Source organism: Carassius carassius, chromosome 26 (genome assembly GCF_963082965.1).
Source record: "Carassius carassius chromosome 26, fCarCar2.1, whole genome shotgun sequence".
Lineage (NCBI taxonomy): Eukaryota > Metazoa > Chordata > Actinopteri > Cypriniformes > Cyprinidae > Carassius > Carassius carassius.
The window spans coordinates 17,575,571-17,597,407 of NC_081780.1; the positions used below are offsets into that span (position 1 = coordinate 17,575,571).

At 42.6% G+C, this 21,837-nt stretch overlaps 1 protein-coding gene across 3 annotated transcripts in view; it reads left to right on the forward strand.

Annotated features, from left to right (window-relative positions):
• Positions 1 to 5,648: 5,648 nt before the first annotated feature.
• LOC132105917 (IQ motif and SEC7 domain-containing protein 3-like) overlaps positions 5,649 to 21,837 on the forward strand; it is a 149,871-nt gene continuing 133,682 nt past the window's right edge. For all 3 annotated transcript variants that reach the window (XM_059511453.1, XM_059511455.1, XM_059511456.1), the window contains exon 1: positions 5,649 to 6,257. In XM_059511453.1, coding sequence (XP_059367436.1) covers positions 5,755 to 6,257 — 503 coding nt within the window. In that variant the 5' untranslated portion in view covers positions 5,649 to 5,754. The remainder of the gene's footprint in view (positions 6,258 to 21,837) is intronic.

Genomic DNA, 21,837 nt, shown 5'->3' on the forward strand with positions numbered 1-21,837 from the left:
CCATGTAGAAGCCCCTGCTACATCCATAATGGGTCAGATCGTTCTGTAACGTATGACAGACACAGGATGTAAACGCAAGGCGTATTTATTGATAAACAGCAAGAAGGTCAGAATAACGAGCACAAGCACAGGAGACACAGGCAGCGGACACAAGGCTGATGGTGGATGACGCAGGGACTTCGGTGGACAGCTGGTGGTGGTGCTCGATCCAGTGATGATCCCTTGTATCCCGGTGAGTGAGTAATCCACGTGAAGTAGTTGTAATCCAGTGTTGCGTGACGATCCAGGAACGAACGACGAAGACAGGAAGACTAGGCAGGAACAAGGACACAGGAACAGCACGGGAGCACACCGGGGAGAAAACAACGATCTGACTACATGGAACACCAGTTACTGAACTTATATAAGGACAAACAATTGAAACCAGCTGGCGCTGCTGATCATCGCTGATCAGTGACCACGCCCACACACACACAACAGCACGCAAGACAAAAGAGAGATAGTGAATTCATGAACTGTGACAGTTACATCTTTACTATAGTGATAATTTAGACTTATGTCTGTTCTAGAGACGTTACAACTTTTTGATAAAGCTTTAATTGGTTTTCTTTTGGAAATATGTTTCAAATTAATCCTGATTGCATTTATGACTGTAAAAGCATATCGGTGTGTGTCACAATCGCAAAATTGATCAAAGAAATCGCAATAGGTTTTTATTTATTTATTTTTTGTCCATATCGCACAGCCCTAGTTCATTCAATAAATACAGTTAACAATCTAGCTTCTGAGTGCTAAGTCTTTTACCCAACAATAGCGGGGTCAGTTAATTTTTTTGAAGTGGGTCAAAAAAATCCAACATGTTGGATATCCCCGATTTGAGATCGGAGCAGGCCCGACGTCCTTCCGAGCAGAGGAGAGCAGTCTTAACACACCACACACGGCAGGAATATCTGATCAGATTAATTTACGATAATCGGAGCATCCTTAAGATTGTCGGAAGGTGTCAATCGGGGCTAAAATCGGCCAAATTATCCTGCCGTGTGAACCAGGCTTTAGAGAAAAACGTACTGTGCCATGGTATAACAGTAATACTCAGTAATACTTTCCCCCATGTATTGTGCCCGGGCGCTGTGATGTAATGAAGGGATGAGTTTCAGCTGTGCAATAGGAGGGAAGTCAACGGCGATTGGGATGCAGACTGATTAGGTGGAATATAAAAGGGACATTTTGACATTAAGGTGCGGAGAGCGGAGAGGACAGAGCGGGAAGGACAGAGTGGGAAGGACTAACGCAGCGGGAAGGTGGAACTCTAGTCACAGCGTTTTGGGGAACTGGAGGAACGAATCTACAGAGTGAACTGGATGATGATTGGAAATCGGCTGAACACCCCTATCATCTATACAGCAGTTAAGTGCCTCTTGGAAATTCTTCTGTGAAGCCCCTTTGTCTTTTATATTCGTGGGTGTAATTGCCAGTGGATAGAGTTTCTAAATTAGTCAAGGTATGGACTGAAATCTCTTCCTAATATTCCTCACAGTGTTGGAGATTTAAGCTCTAGGATGGTAGAAGATGCCGGCTGTGACCGTGAGCGAGAGCTATATTCACTCTGAGTTTGCTGTGGACTGCAGTGACTAGTGTGAAGTGAACACGTGTGATTCTTTGAGGTGATAAATTGTATGCACAAGTGTAGGTGGATAATTCTGCTGTCTGCTCTGAAGGGAAGCCGCTGTGTGAAGACCTCTTACTACTGTCTGTTCCATAAACTGTTGTCATACTCTAAAGAGAGGCCGTGGAGTGAGGCTATTTGATCATTGTCTGTTTTAAGATCTGCTGTTATACTCTGAAGATAAGCTGCTGTGAAAATGTCTCTTGTCACAATTTGTTCCCTAGTGTGCTGCTGCCCGCTTTGGGGAGAAGCCGTTGGGTGGAGACCTCTGTCTGTCCATTATCTGCTGTTATACTCTAAAGATAAGCTGCTGTGTAATGTTTCGTGTTATAACTTGTTCCATAGTCTATTGCAGCCCATGTTGAAGGGAAGCCACAGTGTAGAGAGGTACAGCTGTGCGACTGTTTTGTACCATCATTGTTCCAGGATCTGCTGCTGTATGCCCTGAAGAAAAGCCACTGGGTAAAGGTCTCTTCCCATTGTACGTTCCACTATCTGCTGGCACACTCTGAAAAGAAACTGCTGGGTGAAGTATCCTACCATTGTCTGTTCCATATTCTGTTGTCATACTCTGGAGATAAGCTGTTGTGTGAAAACTACTCATTATAGACTGTCACATTACCTGCTGTCCGCTCTGAAGAGAAGCCGCTGAGTGAAGCCATCTTACCACTGTACGTTCCACTATCTGCTGGCATACTCTGAAGGGAAACCGCTGGGTGAGGTATCCTACCATTGTATGTTTCATATTCGGTTGTCATCCTCTGAAGATAAGCTGTTGTGTGAAAGCTCCTTAATATAGTCTGACACATTACCTGCTGTCCGCTCTGAAGACGAGTCGCTGAGGGAGGCTATCTTACCACTGCCTGTTTAAATATTTGCTGTGGGTTTGGAGGGCAGCTGTCGTGTGGAGAGGAGTCACTGTGCAGAGGTCTCTGACCAACATTGTTCCATGATCTTTTGTTGTCCTCTCTGACACATAGCAAATGGGTGAAGTCCTCTTGCCATCGTCTGTTCCATTATCTGCTGTCCGTACTGAAGGTAATCTGCCATGTAAAAAGTCTGTACTACAGGTTGTTCTATCACCTGCCGTTGTCTGCCCCGAAGAGAAGCCGTTAGGCGAAGATCCCTGTAGCACTGGCTGTACGATCACATGCTGTTTAAGGAGGAAGTGCCGTGGGCTCGGTCCTACTATACGTAACTTTACTGGTTTGGAGAGGAACTGCTGTGCTACTCGTTTGTCACTATTATGCAGGTATTGGCCATTGGCTATCCCGAAGATGAATCATTACTTACCATCGATTGCTTGGAAGGGAATTGCTGAGTGGAGATCTTGTAGTTCTATCTGTGCTGTTATCTGCTCTGTGGAAGGATTGAGTTGGCTTCCCGTTCTGTTATCTGTTGAGTTGGGACCATTGTGCCAAAAGCCCCCACCGCTGGTGCACCGAGGGAAACGGAGTTGGAACTCTTTCATCATGTGTTTTAGTATTTAGGGTCTTAACTTAATAAAATTGAACTTTTATACTTACCTTGCTGTCTGTGGTGTCTCTGGGTAAACTCCTCAAGGTGGTACATTTAGTAGGGACCAGTTCCGGCCCGTGACACTAGTTCATGCATTTATGACATCTAGACTGGACTATTGTAATGCACTTCTAGGTGGTTGTCCTGCTTCTTCAATAAACAAGCTACAGGTAGTCCAAAATGCAGCAGCTAGAGTCCTTACAAGGTCAAGAAAATATGATCATATTACCCCAATTTTACAGTCTCTGCACTGGCTACCTATTAAGTTCCGTATCAGTTACAAATTATCATTACTTGCCTATAAGGCCCTAAATGGTTTAGCTCCTGCGTACCTAACTAGCCTTATACCACGTTACAATCCATCACGCTCCCTAAGGTCACAAAACGCTGGGTTTTTGGTAGTTCCTAGGATAGCAAAGTCCACTAAAGGAGGTAGAGCTTTCTCACATTTGGCTCCCAAACTCTGGAATAGCCTTCCTGATAATGTTCGGGGTTTAGACACACTCTCTGTTTAAATCTAGATTAAAAACGCATCTCTTTCGCCAAGCATTCGAATAATGTATCTCTTAAATTGTGAGTGTAGTTGCATCTGATCAAATGCTTATTTCTATAAATTCTTATTCTTTAGCTTGGGTTAAACTAATTAATTTTACTTTGTTGGAACAGCAGCTATGCCAATGATGTCTCTATTTGTTTCTCTGTTTTGCTCTGTAACTAGGATTTACACAAACTCCAGTCTGGATCCAGAACACATGAGAAGAGATGATGCTGACCCTCAGAGGACCTCAGATGATGCTAACCCTGAATCAACAAACAGAACTAACAAATATTGCTACAAATGTGACTGCATCATATAATAATTATTAATTATTAATAATATTAATAATGTTCATCGTCTGGCTGACTACGTCATGTATAAATTTTTCTAAAAATCCTGTCATACGTACACACTGACAGTCACCACTTATAAGCCACTACTAAATATTGTAGAAACATAATTTTCTGTAAAGTTGCTTTGTAACGATTTGTATTGTAAAAAGCGCTATGCAAATAAACTTGAATTGAATTGAATTAATAATAATATGCCATGCTATGAAATAAAGACACTTTTTTACATATAGAACATAATAAATCACAGGTTAGTACTTGGTTATAATTTTATCTGCAGTGCATTATTTACTCTTGCATTTAAATGTATTGTATTTTAAATGTACTAAATCGCCACTATATTATGTGTATGTGTAATTACACATATATTTCAATACATTCAGGTTTCAATAGAAATAACATTAAAGTATGTTTAGGTTTACCATAAATATTCTGCAGTACACATTAACCATATTTCAAAGACAAAATAAGGATTTCTGAAATTACAAATATAGTTTATGTACTTAATTCTCACTGAAGTGGGCCAAGAAAGCACTCTAAAGTTCAACTTATAGCACTTAATGTAAATTTAAAACATCTGTGTGTAATTTAGTGCATTTTTGCGACCTTAGAGCCACCTTGAGTTAAGTGAGTGAATTTCACTGTCACAGATACATTATAGTAATTAAAGTGGATAGCTATACCAGAGGTGTGCGACAGTCAATCATTGTTCACGGATACCATAGAAATGAATAAGTGGCCTATTAAGATTTGTTGCTAAGAATAGATAAATCCAAAAAGATTCAATGGTAAACACGTAGTATAGCCAAGGCTGTCAGTTCATTAAATTATAAGTTGTTTTTTCACAATTAAGAGCACTCTGTTCAGTGTATTTAAACTTTGCCTCTCAGTGGCGTGGAGTGTTGTTTTAAAATAAGGAGGCAGGTATAGGCCTGTGACTTTACCTACGGATGTCGCTGTTGGACAGTCTTACGTTATAAAATCGAGTTACTTTTAGACTTTTAATGTCATATATTTAATCATATTTGCTTTGCTTTATTTTTGTAAAATCAATTTTCTCATCCATTTTTGAGGAGAGGAGACACTGCCTCCCTTGCATCCTCGGAGGAAACGCCCCTGATTGACATCCATTTAAAAAATACCCGTGGCCTTTTCCGGCCTGTGGGAGAAACAGACATTCATCTTATAATAAGCTATCAGCTCTCATCACAATGATTTTGAAAGGTAACAAACGTACATACAATTGGTTTAACTGTATAGCCTATTCTTTTAAGTGCGTATATCTTCTTTTTATATTGCTGAAATGTGATGAATATATATTATTATAATTTTTATTTATTTTTTTATTTATATTTTTCACAAAGGTTTTATTAAAGTAAATACGATGGGAACTTGTACTGCACAGGAGGCAAGGCAGGTGTAAAACTTTTAATGTAAAACAAAAACTAAAAATCTTTTAATTTATGTCACTATTAGAAAGTGTGTACTGCATGCAAACACACTTCTCAGTGATTGGTCAGAGCGTTGACATCATCACCCCCGCAGCTCCTCCCCCAGTCTCCCCTGCATCAGGACCATCACTCGCATCCTTAGAGCATCAGCACGCTACAGCACATTCTGTACATCCAAAAGACTCCTACTCCATCCTGATACAGCAGGCTTGAAGCTTTGAGATTATAGTAATGGAGAGCTTGCTGGATAACCCAATGAAAGCCGTGCTTTATCTCAAAGAGCTGACCACTATTGTACAAAACCAGCAGAGTCTGATTCAAACCCAGCGGCAGCGCATCGACGAGCTGGAGAGGAAGGTTGAGGATCTGATCGGCGAGAACCGTCAGCTGAGAGATCCGCATCAGTATCACCACCATCATCCGCACCACCATCACCACCCATCCCCGCGAACCAGCAGCCCTCAGCCGGCCGCTCACCCGCACCAGCATCCGGCGACTCACGGTCAAAGCCAGCCGCCGCAGCAGCCGTCCAAACAGCCGCAGAATCCTCCGGCGGCTCCCATCCATCACCCGCAGCATCTGCAGCTCGTCCCCACGTCCCCACCGACTCTCAAAGCGAGCCAGTCCAGCCCGGAGTCCGCGGAGGACGAGAAGAGGAGCCCGTCTTGCAAGTCTCTGGTTCCGCAGACTCCTTCGACATTGTGCCGGTCCGTTGGACTCGCCAGGAAACCGGAGTGAGTAAAAATCACGAACAGTTCATCACACACTCTATTACCGGGTGATCATGCGGCATGTCAGTTGCAACTGGGCATGTCGCTACATTTTCGCGTCTATATGCAAAAAGCGGAATGCAATGATAACAATTTTAAAGGTACATATAAAGATTAATATGACGTAGCCTATAGTAAGTAATAATACAGTCTAACTAATATTATATACCTATAATATATCTATAACTACAGTTATTCACATTTACACTTTATTATTATTATTATCATTAATATATTTATTATTATTTCTCCATTTCATTTGAAAGAACCTTTCAAATATCAAATGCAACTCAAAATGCTTTAGTAAAAGGCGAAATTGAGCAATAAAGTAAAAAAACAAATAGCAAACAATTTAAATATTATATGTCTTACATATAACACAGGGTATTAAATACACTATTACATCTATTGTACATCTATTGTACAGTGTATTGACATTATGGCCTAAGAATAGCATCGCAAATACCTTACATAACATTAAATATAGAGCATATGTATAATGGACATTAAATATAGATGTCAATAATAATAATATATAATGTAAGTTTTTAAATCAAGATGTTAAGTTGGAGCGTTAAGATCCTATGTTTACCCGACCTGACTGTTTAAAATGGCTTCTTTTTCAATGTTACCTGTAGTCAGGGCAATTCTGTCATATAGTTTTTACTTGAATAACCAATATATTCAGAAACATTTTAGAGTGTAGAAAATGTACCAAAGTGTACAGCATTCCTATTATTATTTCATTTACGTATAAATCCATGGAAAGAATCTACCAATCACAATTTTGATGAATTAATATCATCATTATAATTTATTAGCTCCAAAATAACACAAAGCAATAATTGGTATTTTTGTTTAGAAGCAATATGGCAATTATGATAACCAAGAGGATACAATATCCATCTAGAATGATCTAGAAATGTGACCTTTTAAAACCTCTGTAGCACACCTGTGATTTCCTGTAGCAGGGATATTTTACAATACAGGTAGGAATCACATATTAATACACTGTTTTCATTATTATTCAGTACTTATGTGCAATAACAAGGTAAGAGGGCAACTAGAACAAAGACCTGGATATCTTTTATTTGATTTGATTGCTATACACAAGCTTCTGCAGAATAATGAAAATTAGTGATATACAGACAATCAAATGGACATGAGTGAACTCACAGAAAACCAACTCATGCTGATTGCCTCAGCAAATCCTCTTTGATATCAAAGGCTTATTTTAGAGCTCTTTCTACGAATCTGCTGAACAAATAATATCCGGCTTTATCCTCCTATGATGTTGTGGTGTAACTGGACTGATGACATTTACAATCTGAAAGTGAGATGGTAAAATAATTGTGTCTAGGTATTAACTCGCAACCTGATTATTATAAAATCTAGGCCAAAAATAAAATGAATATTGTAGAATGTTATTAAACCAAATCAGTTGAGAAAAAGAGTGTATTAAAGGGATATTCAGAGTTCAGTATAAGCCTAGGAGACAGCACTTGCGACATAATGTTGATCACAACAATAACTGATTTTGACTTGTCACTCCTTTTCTTTAATAAAAGAAGGAGAAGAAGAAAAAACCTGTTTCAGTGAGGCACTTGCTGAAGAATCCCTAAACTGTAAAATACTCAATACTGTTTCAATAGTACAGCCACAGGACAGAAACAATATGCATCTTAACATAATTTAGTGTGAAAAATAAATAAATAAATACATAATATAATATCATATAAATAATAATTTACCCTTTCTCTACTAATTTGTTTCCATGACAATGTAATACTAAAACCCTGAAATGATTGTAAAAATGATGAGAACAACATTACAGCTTCAATAATACAGAATTTTAACAGAAAAGATCATATAAGTGCTTTTATAAAATTGTAAGCTTTTCATTTATGCTTTTACTCAAGAATTAATTCCTTTCACTCAACCAAAATTTTTGCTAAACTCCAAAAATGCACCTATACACACAATACACTGTGATTTACAGCTGAAAAAAAAAAATAAATAAATAAATATATAAATTCCTGATTCCTGAAACTCACTTTTCTAATGAAGACATAGTTCCTTAAACATTTTACCATTGTGCATGTAAATTACACATGTAAACTATAGTGCAAACTACAGTGTATAAACTATTGTGATGTTTGCATCACATTGTTAGTTCCATACAGTATTTGCATTTTTGACATAGCAAACTAGTATGGTGGCTCACTTGGCAAAGCATCACACTTGTGGAGGCCTTGGGCGTTAGTCCTGTGCAACAGATTTTTGTGATTACAAAGCTCAACATTGGCATGGAGGCTTCAGCAAAATGAGTTTTCATATTTGCTTTTGTTAACACTATCAGTTTGGCTTAGGGATTAGTGTTGGTGGTTATTTTTAAATGCAGTAACCTTTTTAGCACCACTCACCAGACATTTCAATTGCACAGATGTCTGTGCTATTAAACCAGATGTTCTTATTCAGTTAGATGGATGTGAACATATTTAGAAGTTTTACCTGTAACACTCAAAAGGTTTGAAAGTGAAAGGTATTTATACTAATGTCTGCTATACACTATTAAAAATAAAGGTGCTTAAAAGGTTCTTCACAGCGATGCAATAGAAAAAACATTTTTGGTTCCGCAAAGAACCATTCAGTCAAAGGTTCTTTAAATTATTTTGCCACAAATAACCTGTTGTGAAACAGAAACGGGTTTCAAACTCATTTGGACACTTCAAAATTTTGGCTGCCAAGAGCCGGTTGTAACTGTAAAACTGTTCCAATGTTACTACAAATTCCTTGTATGCGCAAGCATACTTGGCAATAAAGCTCTTTCTGATTCTGATTCTGATTCTGATTCTACTTCTTAACATATTGTTAAATAAATGTCTCTTTATGTTATTATTACTTATTAAGTTACAAATATTGCATGCTTTTGCATAAATGTTAAGAACTCTTATTTACTCTACAAATCAAAGTAAATAATAAAGATAAGTATCATCAAACACAAGTCATTACATTAACTTTGTTAAAAACGTTTTTGTTACATTTATGGCGCAACAAATAATTGTGTGCTGCTAAGAACGTGTGACAGATATGGCATGAGCCCGGTCTCATGAAAATGCGTATCAATAGCACAATTTTTTTTTTCTATTTGGCATGTGATTTATATGCAGAAATACTTTTTTTTTTCTTAATTCACAATGAATGTGTCACGGAGCGCGCGCCTGTCACTGAGCGCGCGCCTTCACCTCTCTCCGGTCTCATGCGCTCCTTGTCACCTGAGTTCTAGGACTGCAATTCCCATCCTTCCCTTCTGCTATCATTAGTTTCCAGCCCTGTCTGGTTTTCTCATCAGCATCATCATATCCACCTGTTAATCATTATCCCCCCTTTATCTGGACTGCCTGGTTCTGTGTTTCTCTGTGAAGTGTTGTTTTACCACACTGCATGTTGCTTCCTGCTACCTTAGTGGTTTATGCTCTGTGCATCCTTGGTTTGACACCTGCTTCAATAAAGTCCTGCAGATGGATCCGACTGCCTCTACTTCGTCATTACAGAACACTTCACCACCACAGGATCCAGCAGACTTCCTGAGTCTTGCTTCCGAGGTTCATTCCCAGGCATCTGTGTTACTCACACACCAACAGCAGCTGATCAAGTTAACGAATCTCACCGAAGAACTTGTGAGGTCTGTTCATACTCTCACTCTGCAGAGTGCAGTCGCTAATTCAGCTCAAGCTCCCGCTGCACCTGTGCCCGTCACATCAAGCGTGAGTACGGCTGCATGCAATCCCAAATTATCTCTACCAGAGAAGTTTAATGGCTCACCAGCTGCCTGTAGAGGATTTCTGTTGCAGTGTGAATTATTCGTCAGCCAGCAACCCCAGCTGTATCCCAATGACGCGTTCCGCGTTTCATTCATCTGCTCACTACTCACCGGGAGGGCGTTGGAGTGGGCGACTGCTCTCTGGTCTGGGGGTCATCATACCTTTCCCTCCTTTAATGTGTTTATGTCTCAATTCCGAGAGGTATTTGAACATCCCGCTGGCGGCAAGGAACCAGGGGAACAACTCCTCACATTAAGTCAAGGGAATTCCACCGCGGCGGATTACACGCTTTCCTTCCGCACCCTGGCAGCGCAGACGGGGTGGACAGAGTCACCGCTTAAACTGCTGTATCGTAGGGGGCTGCAAACGCATCTGCAAGGGGAATTGGCGTGTCGCGATGATGGGATGTCCCCGGAGAACTTATGGAGCTTGCCATTCGCCTCGACAATCTCATCCGCTCTCGACGCACGCCTCTCACATCCAGCTTTTTCACTCCTCCCCCTTCCGGCACGGATTACGAGCCTATGCAGGTCGGCTTCACACATCTCACCACAGAGGAATGTGAGAGAAGGATGCGGAGTAAATTATGCCTGTACTGTGGCCAAGCCGGTCATCAGAGAGTTTCATGTCCTGTAAGACCCAGATCCAGTGATACCTCTGCGGTGAGTCCTTTGATTAATTCTCCACGTTCTCTCACCCTCGAAGTTTCATTGTATTTTAATGGGAGTAGTTGTGAAACAAGAGCTTTAATTGACTCTGGTGCCACTGGTAATTTTGTCGATTTGGAGTTTGCCTTGTCTAAAAATATCTCTCTCATTCCTTGTGAGTCTCATGTGGCTGTGGCCGATCTGGATGGACGCCCCCTGGGGACAGGGGAGGTACAATACATCACGCAGCCTCTGACGCTCAACTTCGGGTCTCGTCGCACGGAGAGAATTCAGTTGTACTCAATAAACTCACCCCTTCATCCTGTGATTCTGGGATTGCCATGGCTGGAGAGACACAACCCTCTCATTTCCTGGGTCGACAGGAGAATCAAGCAATGGTCCCCTTTCTGTCACGCCCACTGCTTGCCTGCTCTCTATGGTCCTGAATCTAGCCACAGTTCCCCCGAGAGAGTGAATCTGCAAGGAGTTCCTGCTGTATATCATGATCTGGCTCAGGCTTTCAGCGAGAGAGAGGCTTCACTTTTACCCCCGCACCGGTCCAGTGACTGCGCCATTGAACTTCTACCTGGAGCCATTCCCCCGCACGGCCGTGTGTATCCACTTTCGCAACCGGAGACTGAGGCCATGAGAGCGTATATCGAGGAACAGCTTGCTAAAGGATTTATCACCACTTTCACATCCCCGGCGTCCGCAGGGTTTTTCTTCGTCAAGAAGAAGGACGGGAGTCTTCGGCCCTGCATCGATTTCCGAGGTCTCAATGAGGTAACTGTGAAATATCGATACCCTCTGCCTTTAGTCCCTGCAGCAGTGGAGATGCTTCGCTCAGCCCGGTACTTCACCAAATTGGATTTGAGGAACGCTTACAACCTCATTCGCATACGGAGAGGTGACGAGTGGAAGATGGCCTTTTCTACGACTACTGGCCACTATGAGTATCGGGTAATGCCCTTTGGGCTGTCCAATAGTCCTTCTGTGTTCCAGTCTTTCGTTAATGAGGTCTTCCGGGACATGCTGAATCAGAAGGTTATTGTTTATATTAATGATATCTTGATTTTTTCAGAGACTCTCGAAGCTCATGTACGGGACGTGCGTGCAGTTCTCAAACGTTTGATTAAGAATCAGCTCTACGCCAAAACTCAGAAGTGCAAGTTTCATCAGACGCGCATCACCTTCCTGGGATATGTCATCAGCGCTGAGGGGGTTCTCATGGATGAAAGCAAGGTCAAGGCTGTGGTGGACTGGCCTCAACCTTCTTCTGTGAAGGAGTTACAGCGATTTCTGGGGTTCGCCAACTTTTATCGTAGGTTCATTCGTAACTTCAGTCTCATTGTGGCTCCTCTCACATCTCTTCTCCAGGACGGGAAGCGTTTCCGATGGTCTTCTGAGTGTACTGCAGCGTTTAATCAGCTGAAAGAGAGATTCACTGCCGCACCCATCCTCCATCATCCAGACCCGGAGAGGGAGTTTGTCGTGGAGGTTGACGCCTCGAACACTGGAGTGGGTGCGATCCTGTCTCAACGTCACGGTAACCCTGCAAGAATGTTTCCCTGTGCCTTTTACTCCCTCAAGTTAAGCTCGGCAGAGCGCAATTATGATGTGGGTGACCGGGAGCTTCTAGCCATGAAGGCTGCCCTGGAGGAATGGAGGAACTGGCTGGAGGGGACACGTCAACCTTTCACCGTCCTCACAGACCACCGAAACCTTGAATACATCAGGTCTGCCAAGCGTTTGAATGCTCGCCAGGCTCGCTGGTCACTATTTTTCTCCCGTTTCAATTTCAGGATCACGTACAAACCTGGGTCCAAGAACGGGAAGGCTGATGCTCTGTCTCGTCAGTTCGAGGATTTCAACGAAATCACCAAGCCAGAACCCATCCTACCTCCCACTCTGATCGTGGCACCTGTGCAGTGGGATATTATCTCTGAGGTCACTGAGGCTCAACAAGCTCTTCCTGTACCGGCCGAGTGTCCTGTGGACCGCCTTTTCGTGCCTCTCGAGCTCCGTGAGCGGGTGCTTCAATGGGTTCACTGAACACCCAGCGCGGGACACCCAGGTATCACTGCTACTGTACAGTTAGTCTCCAACCGCTTCTGGTGGTCCACACTCCGGGCTGATGTTATCAAATTCATCCATCAATGTTCCACCTGTAACACTGTCAAATCTTCCCACCTTAAACCTGCCGGTCTCTTACAGCCACTTCCAGTTCCTCAGCGCCCGTGGTCCCACATCGCTGTGGATTTCGTAACGGATTTACCTCCGTCTCAGGGATTCACCACAGTGCTGTCAGTCGTGGATCGCTTCTCCAAGTCCTGTCGTTTCATTCCCCTTAAGGGTCTACCCACTGCCATGCAGACTGCGGAGGAACTTCTCAATCACGTATTTCGTCTGTTTGGTCTCCCCGAGGACATTGTCTCCGACCGTGGCCCTCAGTTCACTTCCCGTGTATGGAGGGGACTTTGCTCCAAACTCAATATCAACATCAGCCTCACCTCTGGATACCACCCGCAGTCTAACAGTCAGGCTGAACGGGCGAACCAGGACCTCATTCGGTTTCTACGGACATACTGTTACGAGAACCAACAGGACTGGAGCCGATTCTTGGTTTGGGCGGAGTACGCCCAAAATTCCCTGGTAAAGCCTGCCACTTGTCTAACGCCCTTCCAATGTGTCTTAGGTTTCCAACCCCCTCTCTTCCCGTGGTCAGGAGAGCCGTCAGACCTCCCTGCAGTGGATACGTGGTTGCAACGCAGCGAGGCCACTTGGAATACCGCTCATGTCCATCTGCGACGTGCCATCCGCCACTTTCAACTTCATGCGGATCGTAGGAGACGTGAGGGTCCGCGGTATAGGCCTGTACAGTGGGTGTGGCTCTCCACCCGTGATCTGCGTTTAAGGCTCCCAAGCAAGAAGTTGTCCCCTCGCTTCTTTGGGCCCTTCAAGATTCTTCGACAGATCACTCCGGTCTCATTTCGTTTGGCTCTCCCAGCACATTATAGAATCTCACCCACCTTTCATATGTGTCTTTTCAGACCCGCTGCCGCTCCCAGGAGAGAGGAGGCTCAGGAGGGGATCGGTTCCGTGCAGGCTCCCCCAATTGAGGTCGGAGGCGAGGAGGCATACCGGGTACGAGACATCCTGGACTCCAGACGTCGCGGCGGGGTACTGCAATACTTGATTGACTGGGAGGGCTATGGCCCTGAGGAACGTTCCTGGGTCAGGTCTCAGGATGTCCTGGACCCTGCTCTTCTTACCACCTACCATCACACTCACCCAGATCGTCCCGCTCCAAGACCCCATGGAAGACCCCGCCGTCGTTCAGGTCCTCGCTTCCGGAGCCGCTCGCAGGGTGGGGGCTCTGTCACGGAGCACGCGCCTGTCATTGAGCGCGCGCCTTCACCTCTCTCCGGTCTCATGCGCTCCTTGTCACCTGAGTTCTAGGACTGCAATTCCCATCCTTCCCTTCTGCTATCATTAGTTTCCAGACCTGTCTGGTTTTCTCATCAGCATCATCATATCCACCTGTTAATCATTATCCCCCCTTTATCTGGACTGCCTGGTTCTGTGTTTCTCTGTGAAGTGTTGTTTTACCACACTGCATGTTGCTTCGTGCTACCTTAGTGGTTTATGCTCTGTGCATCCTTGGTTTGCCACCTGCTTCAATAAAGTCCTGCAGATGGATCCGACTGCTTCAACTTCGTCATTACAGAATGTATGTAGTTCCATAATAAATAAATTAATTAATAACTGTTGGAATTCAATTAACATTTTTTTTGTATATCGCTTTTATGATACACTGTTGCGAAGCAGCTTCACAGAAAATGAACATTTCTACATTACATTTAGTAGTTTACAACACTTTTCATAAAAAAAAAAAAATAAAGAAACATTTTAAAAGTCAATCTGTGACACCATACAGGAACTCAGGTCGATGCCAAAAGACCATTAAATTAACTACCTTGACCTGACTGATCCAGATTTACTAAACCAGTGGTTCCCAATCCTGGTCCTGGAGGCAACCCAACACTGCTCGTTTTGCATGTCTCCTTAATCAAACACACCTGATTCAGGTCATCAGCTCATCAGTAGAGACTTCAAGACCTGAAATTAGTGTGTCAGAGAAAGGAAACATGCAAAATGTGCCCCCCCCCCCACCTTTTTTTTTAAAGACTTTCCTTGAGTTTACCGGTTGATCTGATTGCAAAAAAACGTGATTCTTTAAATTTTTACAATGTATTGTTTTTGTAAAAATTTACTGATTCATATTGGTAATTATTATTTTATTACTCTTCGCTAGGGTGACCACCTGGCCATAGATCTTTTGCAGGACAGTAGATTTTCCGGGACAATGCGATACATGTGCAAAACAGATTAAAATGAGAAAGTTAGTCTGAAAGCTGCAATCAATTATTATTATTTGTTTTTATTATTTGTTCAATTAATGGAGACTATCATGTTTTTCCATGTGTGGTGGTTGGTGGTGCTCGAGTATTGATGAGGTCCACACTTATTCTTTTGAGCTGTTCACACATCATCAACGGAAAACACCTAATCCTAATCATTGTGTATCATATATAATGCACACCAAAGTCAATTTATGTGTAAATAGAATGCCAAATAGAAACAGAAACTTTTGGTAATTATACGCACTTTCATAATTTACGATGAAGCACCTTTATTTTTAAGAGTGTTGTCTTGCTTTCAGCTGCACTGAGAATGCAACACATACTTGCTTTGCATTATAAATCTAACACATCTAAGTTGATTTGAATTTAGGTCTATCTCTGATTTGAGGCTTCATCTCCTTAAAACCATCCTCTTAAGAAGGATATGGAATTTTTTTTGCATATACCAGATGACACAGTGAGTCACCATAGTTGGGATCTGAAAGGGCACAGGTCAGATGAAACTTTGTGCAGTGGAATTAATGTGCAGCCTAAGATTAAAGGCAGCCATAAATCAAACTCGAAGGTTAAAATGGGAGGATTAAATAAATAAGCCACAGAGAATGTTGGTTAGACTGGATGCTTCCAGGGAATTGATTTTGTACAACCTGTGTGTGTGTATCTTATGCATCTGGGTATCTAACAACAACATGTACTCACCTTTTTTTAGATGATTAAAGTAGTTCTCAATTTTAACTACTACAGACATTTTAAAGGCCAAAACTTTTAAGATCTCAGTGAGAGCCTAGTGTAACTGCTGGGAATTGATGTGATTTTCATGCACTACACATTGAATGACAGATGGCATACTTCAGAAAGATTAAAAATTTCTGAATGCACCCCCCCCCCCCCCCAAAGAAAAAAAAACTGTAAAAAAAAAAAAAAAACTAATATCCATATGTTCTTTTACATGTTTCTTTTACATGTATTAATTGTGAGTGAGTCAGTGTGCGGTCACTATGTACAAACATTTGGTTGCATATACAGTATATTATTGTATTATCGTATAGAATAGAAGCATTTAGAGGACTTGGATTAGATGAGTCGTTAATTTGAATAATGCATATGCTAATTGTTAGTTGAGGCCTACATTACTGAAGGCCAATATTTTCCATCCAGGAGCTTTATATATTTCTCAGCTGATGTCACAGACCTCAAAGCACACACACGGTCAGGTTTGAACGCCATCTGTTGTATTTGGCATCTGTGCTTGCTGAAATATCCAGAATCACAGAATGATTGGAATGCTAAGAATATGCTGTTAAGCAGCATCTCCAAATATGCCATGAAACCCTAGAGAGAATCTATGATTTTTACCATTCAACACCAATAAATTTAATATAAAATTGGTAACTGTTCTAAACGGAAAACTCCTGTGGCTATAATAATTTTACTGAAATATCTGTTGCCTTACATTTGTATCACAAATGTATAATTTCTACATCTGTCTTTTGCTATGCAACCGAAACTGAATGATGACATTATATTGTTTTTCCAAACCCACATTAAATTTTTTCTTCTTTGCAATAGATAAGATGTGCCCCTTGTGAAAAAGATTACACTTAAGCATATGTATATATACAGATCAGTCATGGTTATACATTGTTGCAGGTAGTGTGTAGAGACCACAAAAAACACTCAAGCATTGAGGAGAACATGGATCAGTAAAGGAGAACAAAGAGGGAGAATCAGATAGGTCCAAACAGGGAAGTAGAAAGTCTGACAATGATAGCATACATAATGAGTCCAGACAATGAGTGAGTGTTTTCCTTATGTGTTTATAGTGTTCTTGTCCTTATAGAGTATTCGGGTGAGTGTGAGGGTAAGTAGGCTGTGATAGGAAGGGCAGCATGGTGTAACCGTGACAATACACAGACTGCTCCTGAATCTTAGAGCCTCTGATGTTGGGGCCAACCCCATATGGTGCAGGGCATTCAGGGTCTTACAGACAACATAAACAAGCCCATAATCCATGAGCAGCAGTGGAGGAGGATTGTGAGTTCAGATGGCTGAGTCCCATACCCTCTCACACTGATCCAACCAAGGTTCACAGCTGGAACCTTTTTGTATGAATCACTAGACATCCTGGAACATACTGAGCCACCAGTGGTGGTTTTGGATGAGTGAGAGGGTTTGCAATTAAATGAAAGGAACATGGATTCATGAGAGAGTGTCTGCCTTGGAATTCTAGGAACCTGGAAGGTAGGTGACATGAAAGTTGAACTGCAAAAAGAATAGGGTCCACTGGGCATGGTGAGGGTTTACCCACTGGACATCTCTCAAGTTTTTGATGTTGCGCTGATCAGTGATGAACAGAAAAGGATGGTGGGAAACCTTTAGTCAGTGGCCACACTCCTCCAGTGCCAGCTTGATAGACAATAACATCTGATTGCCAATATATTCTGCTCTGCTGGGGTAATTTTCCTGGAGAAGAAGGCAGGCCCATGGATAAGGTTTGGCAGGTTTCCCCTGTCACTGAATATGTATCGCCACAACTCCAGTGGTAGATGCATCAACTTTGCCTATGAAAGTCAGCTCAGGGTCAGGATGGATTGAAACTCAAATGGTGGTATGTAAGGAAGAATGATTCCTGAGAAGGTCTCTGCCTTGTTATTCTTTGAACCCTGGATGGTAGGTGACATGGAAGTTAAACCACATAAAGAACCGGGCCCACTGGGCATGGCGAGGGTTCAACCACTGGACATCTCTCAAGTATTTGAGGTTGCGATGGTCAGTGATGTCCACAAAAGGATGATGGGAAACCTCCAGTGCCAGGTTGATAGTCAATTATTCCTGAAAATTATTATTATTATTATAATTATTATTAGTATTATTACAGAAAGTTCTACTTTGTAGGGGTAATTTTCCTGGAGAAGAAGTCACATGGATTAGGTTTGGCAGGTTTCCCCTGTCACTGAAAACATACTGCCACAACTCCTGTGGTAGATGCATCAACTTTGACTACAAAAGTCAGCTCAGGGTCAGGATGAATGCGACCGGGTGCAGTGGTGAAGCAGGACTTGAGGATTTGAAAGGAAGCACTGGGTGTTCCAGGGCAGATACTTGGGCTTGGATTTAAGTAATGAAGTGAGAGGGCTGGCTATAGTACTGTAATTGTGAATGAAACAATCAAAATGTGCAAATTCTAGAAAACCTTGGAGGTCTTTGTGGTGGTTGTGTTCTGGACAGGACTGAAAAGCTTGCATCTTACCCTGGTCCATTTGAATTCTCACTTGGCTGTTGATATATCTGAGGAAGTGTGTGGATGGTAGTAGAACTCACATTTTTCATCCAGCTGCTGGTTTCTCAGTTTTCCAAAACAAGAGTCAAGTGGTGATGTTGATCAGTTCCAGATTCCATGAGTAGATCAGGATATAGTTGATGTAGATTATTACAAACCAATGGAGATACTCCTGGAAAACCTCATAGATGAAGTTCTGGAATATGGAGGGCACTGCAGTTGGGGGTTCAAGGCACTGAACCCCCAACTGCTCCCTGCAGCAATATGGCTACCCACTGCTGTGGCTGTGTGTGTTCACTACTGTGTGTGTGCACTTGGATGGGTTAAATGCAGAGCACAAATTCTATGTATGGGTCTCCATACTTGGCCTCACTTCACTTTCATTAAAAAAATTAAAAAAGGTTGATCTAAGTGTTTTGGCCTGACATAGCCTTCTGGACAAACAATCATTACTAACAAAAACATTCTTTAAACTATCTGCTATATTCGGATCATCAAAATAGCTGGTTAACCCTCTGAGGTCTAAGGGTATTTTTGGGGCCTGTAGAAGCTTTGTCATGCCCTGACATTTGTGGTGTTTTCAGTTTCTTATAAACATCTAAATGGCTAAAGTCTAATCTCACTGTAATCAGCACAAACTGGGCTATAATAATATGTAAGCAGCATGTATGTAAATGATTGTGTTTTTCCAAAAAAAAAATAAAATAAAAAAAGTTATGCGTGGTTAGTGAAAAACTAAAAATTTTAAATCACTTGAATAAGGCCATAAAACACATACAGAACATTGGTTCCCGGGACTTTTTAGAACTGGAGCTTGTAGCCTAGAATTTTTCTTTCTAAATTATGTGAAAATTATCTTGTTTACTCACTTACAGAAAACAATATATTGATAAAAATTTTCTAAGACACTTTTTGTTTGTAAAAGTCATATGCAAGTACGAGTCAACTATCATAAATATCATTGTGATTTACACCTGAGAAGACAAAGGCCTGCATAATGAGCCTTTCAGTCAGCTGTGTGACTGAGAGGGAAGAGTTGTAAGAAAGAATGTGAGGACAAAATAAATGTTTATAACTTTATGTTTGTAGTTTATTTAGAATCTATTTAATTATCCCACAACATAATTTAATATCCACTTGTGAGTGCAGTTAAACAGTTTATTAGGAACAATCAAAGCTGACTTTCAAACTGAATTTTTTGCATCATTACTCCAGTCACATAATCCTTCAAAAAACCTTTTAACATTCATTCAAGCTTCATTCTTTTTTTTTCTGAGGAAATCCAAATCTCAAATCCTGAGATAATCCACATAACATATTTTTGGGGTGAATTATGTCTTATTCCTCTCTGCCACTGAAGTTCAGGTCCTGTCCAGGAGCCTGACGCAGCATGCCCGTTGCACATGGCACCTCATCCCATGGCAGAGGCATCTGTTGACACAATAGCATGCCTGGACACTGGTTCTAGTGCAACACCAGTCCGTAGAAATGAGAAGTCCACCCACGGGGTGAATGTTCGATGGCAGGGTGGAGTGATGTTCACCTGTTGCATTCCCATCTCGGGACTCGGCCATGAAGCCAGTGCTAAAGCGGTCTTATATGAAGCAACTTGAGCAGCATGACTGCTGCTGCGAATACCATATGCCACAGGACCCTCTGAAACAGTTTCAGTGGAACGACTCTCTTTCCTTCGAAATGACTCAGGCAATTCAGCAGTGACTGCGTGCACTCGCACGTAAGCTGTGTGAACACGGCGTCTGAGTCTATTTCCATACAGAGAAAAGAGATCCTCTGCACAAGGGAGAGTTTGCTCATTTCCCAGTTGACCCGTAAACCCAGACGGGCGAAGTGTCTGAGCCCTAGATCCCTGTGCTCGCATAACTGTACTCGAAAGTGAGCTATAATCAGTCAGTCGTCAAGGTAGTTGAGAATACGGACACCATGTTCTCTGAGAGGAGCCAGAGCTTCCTCCACAACCTTTATAAAGACACGGTGGGACAAGACCAACCTGCATGGGAGAACTTTGTACTGATATGCCTCCCCCTCAAAAGAAAACCAAAGAAACGGTCTGGGTAAAGGAAGAATGGAGACATGAAAGTATGTGTCCTTCAGGTCGATTGCTTCAAACCAATCGCATGTGTTTGGATGTTAACATCTTGAACGGGAGTCTGTGAGCACGGTTCAAGTGAAGTGAAGTGACATTCAGCCAAGTATGGTGACCCATACTCAGAATTCGTGCTCTGCATTTAACCCATCCGAAATGCACACACACAGAGCAGTGAACACACACACACACTGTGAGCACACACCCGGAGCAGTGGGCAGCCATTTATGCTGCGGCGCCCGGGGAGCAGTTGGGGGTTCGATGCCTTGCTCAAGGGCACCTAAGTCGTGGTATTGAAGGTGGAGAGAGAACTGTACATGCACTCCCCCCACCCACAATTCCTGCCAGCCCGGGACTCAAACTCACAACCTTTCGATTGGGAGTCCAACTCTCTAACCATTAGGCCACGACTTCCCCAAGGCATGCAAGTCCAGGATTCACCATAACCCACCTGTTTTCTTGGGTACTATTAAGTAGGGACTGTAGAAGACAGACTTCGTGTTGGCTGGAGGGACCGGCTCTTTTGCACCCTTTGCCAGCAGGGTCGTGACCTCTGTGCGCATGATAGGAGCATCCTTCCCCACCATCGTAGCACAAATACCCCGAAGCCAGGAGTAGTGTGGAGGTAGCAGCAGGCTGCCAGGGCAGAATATGTTTCATGGCCTCAGACTGCTTCTGGATGGCAGAGAATTACTGGGCAAAACTCTCAATCATGTCGCAGAAGAGGCCAGCCTGAGAGACTGGGGAGTTGGCCATCAGCTTGGGATGAGACTCGGGCCATCAGCTTGGGATCAGACTCGGGCAACGCTGGCACTCCAGAGGGAGGCAACGCAGCCGAATCCTCATCTCCCAGTGACTCAAGCCCACCTTGTGATGTGGTGATCGACATTTGGTCATCCTCGGGAGCCCCGAATGAGATGCTGGGAACCTGTTGAAAGGGCCCAGCAACCTCATTCGGAAGCATTCGGACATCTTTAAAAAGACGTCAACACAATCCATATACTCTTTAAGAAAAGCTTTTTCAGAGGTGCTGAAGCACTCGGGGAATGCAGAAGCAGGAAGGAAGAAGCCAGGAAGCTCTTCCATGAACCGCTGAATTGCGCCATCACACCAAAACCTACACCTACACCTACTGAAGACTCACTCTGAAAACACAGAAAGATGTGCTCGGCTCCGAAGTAAAAGCTTGAATGGGAGTTGCTTGCACTGCACCATATCCACACAGTGGGGTGGAGCTTGCCATGCAAATCCTGCAGACCGAGGTA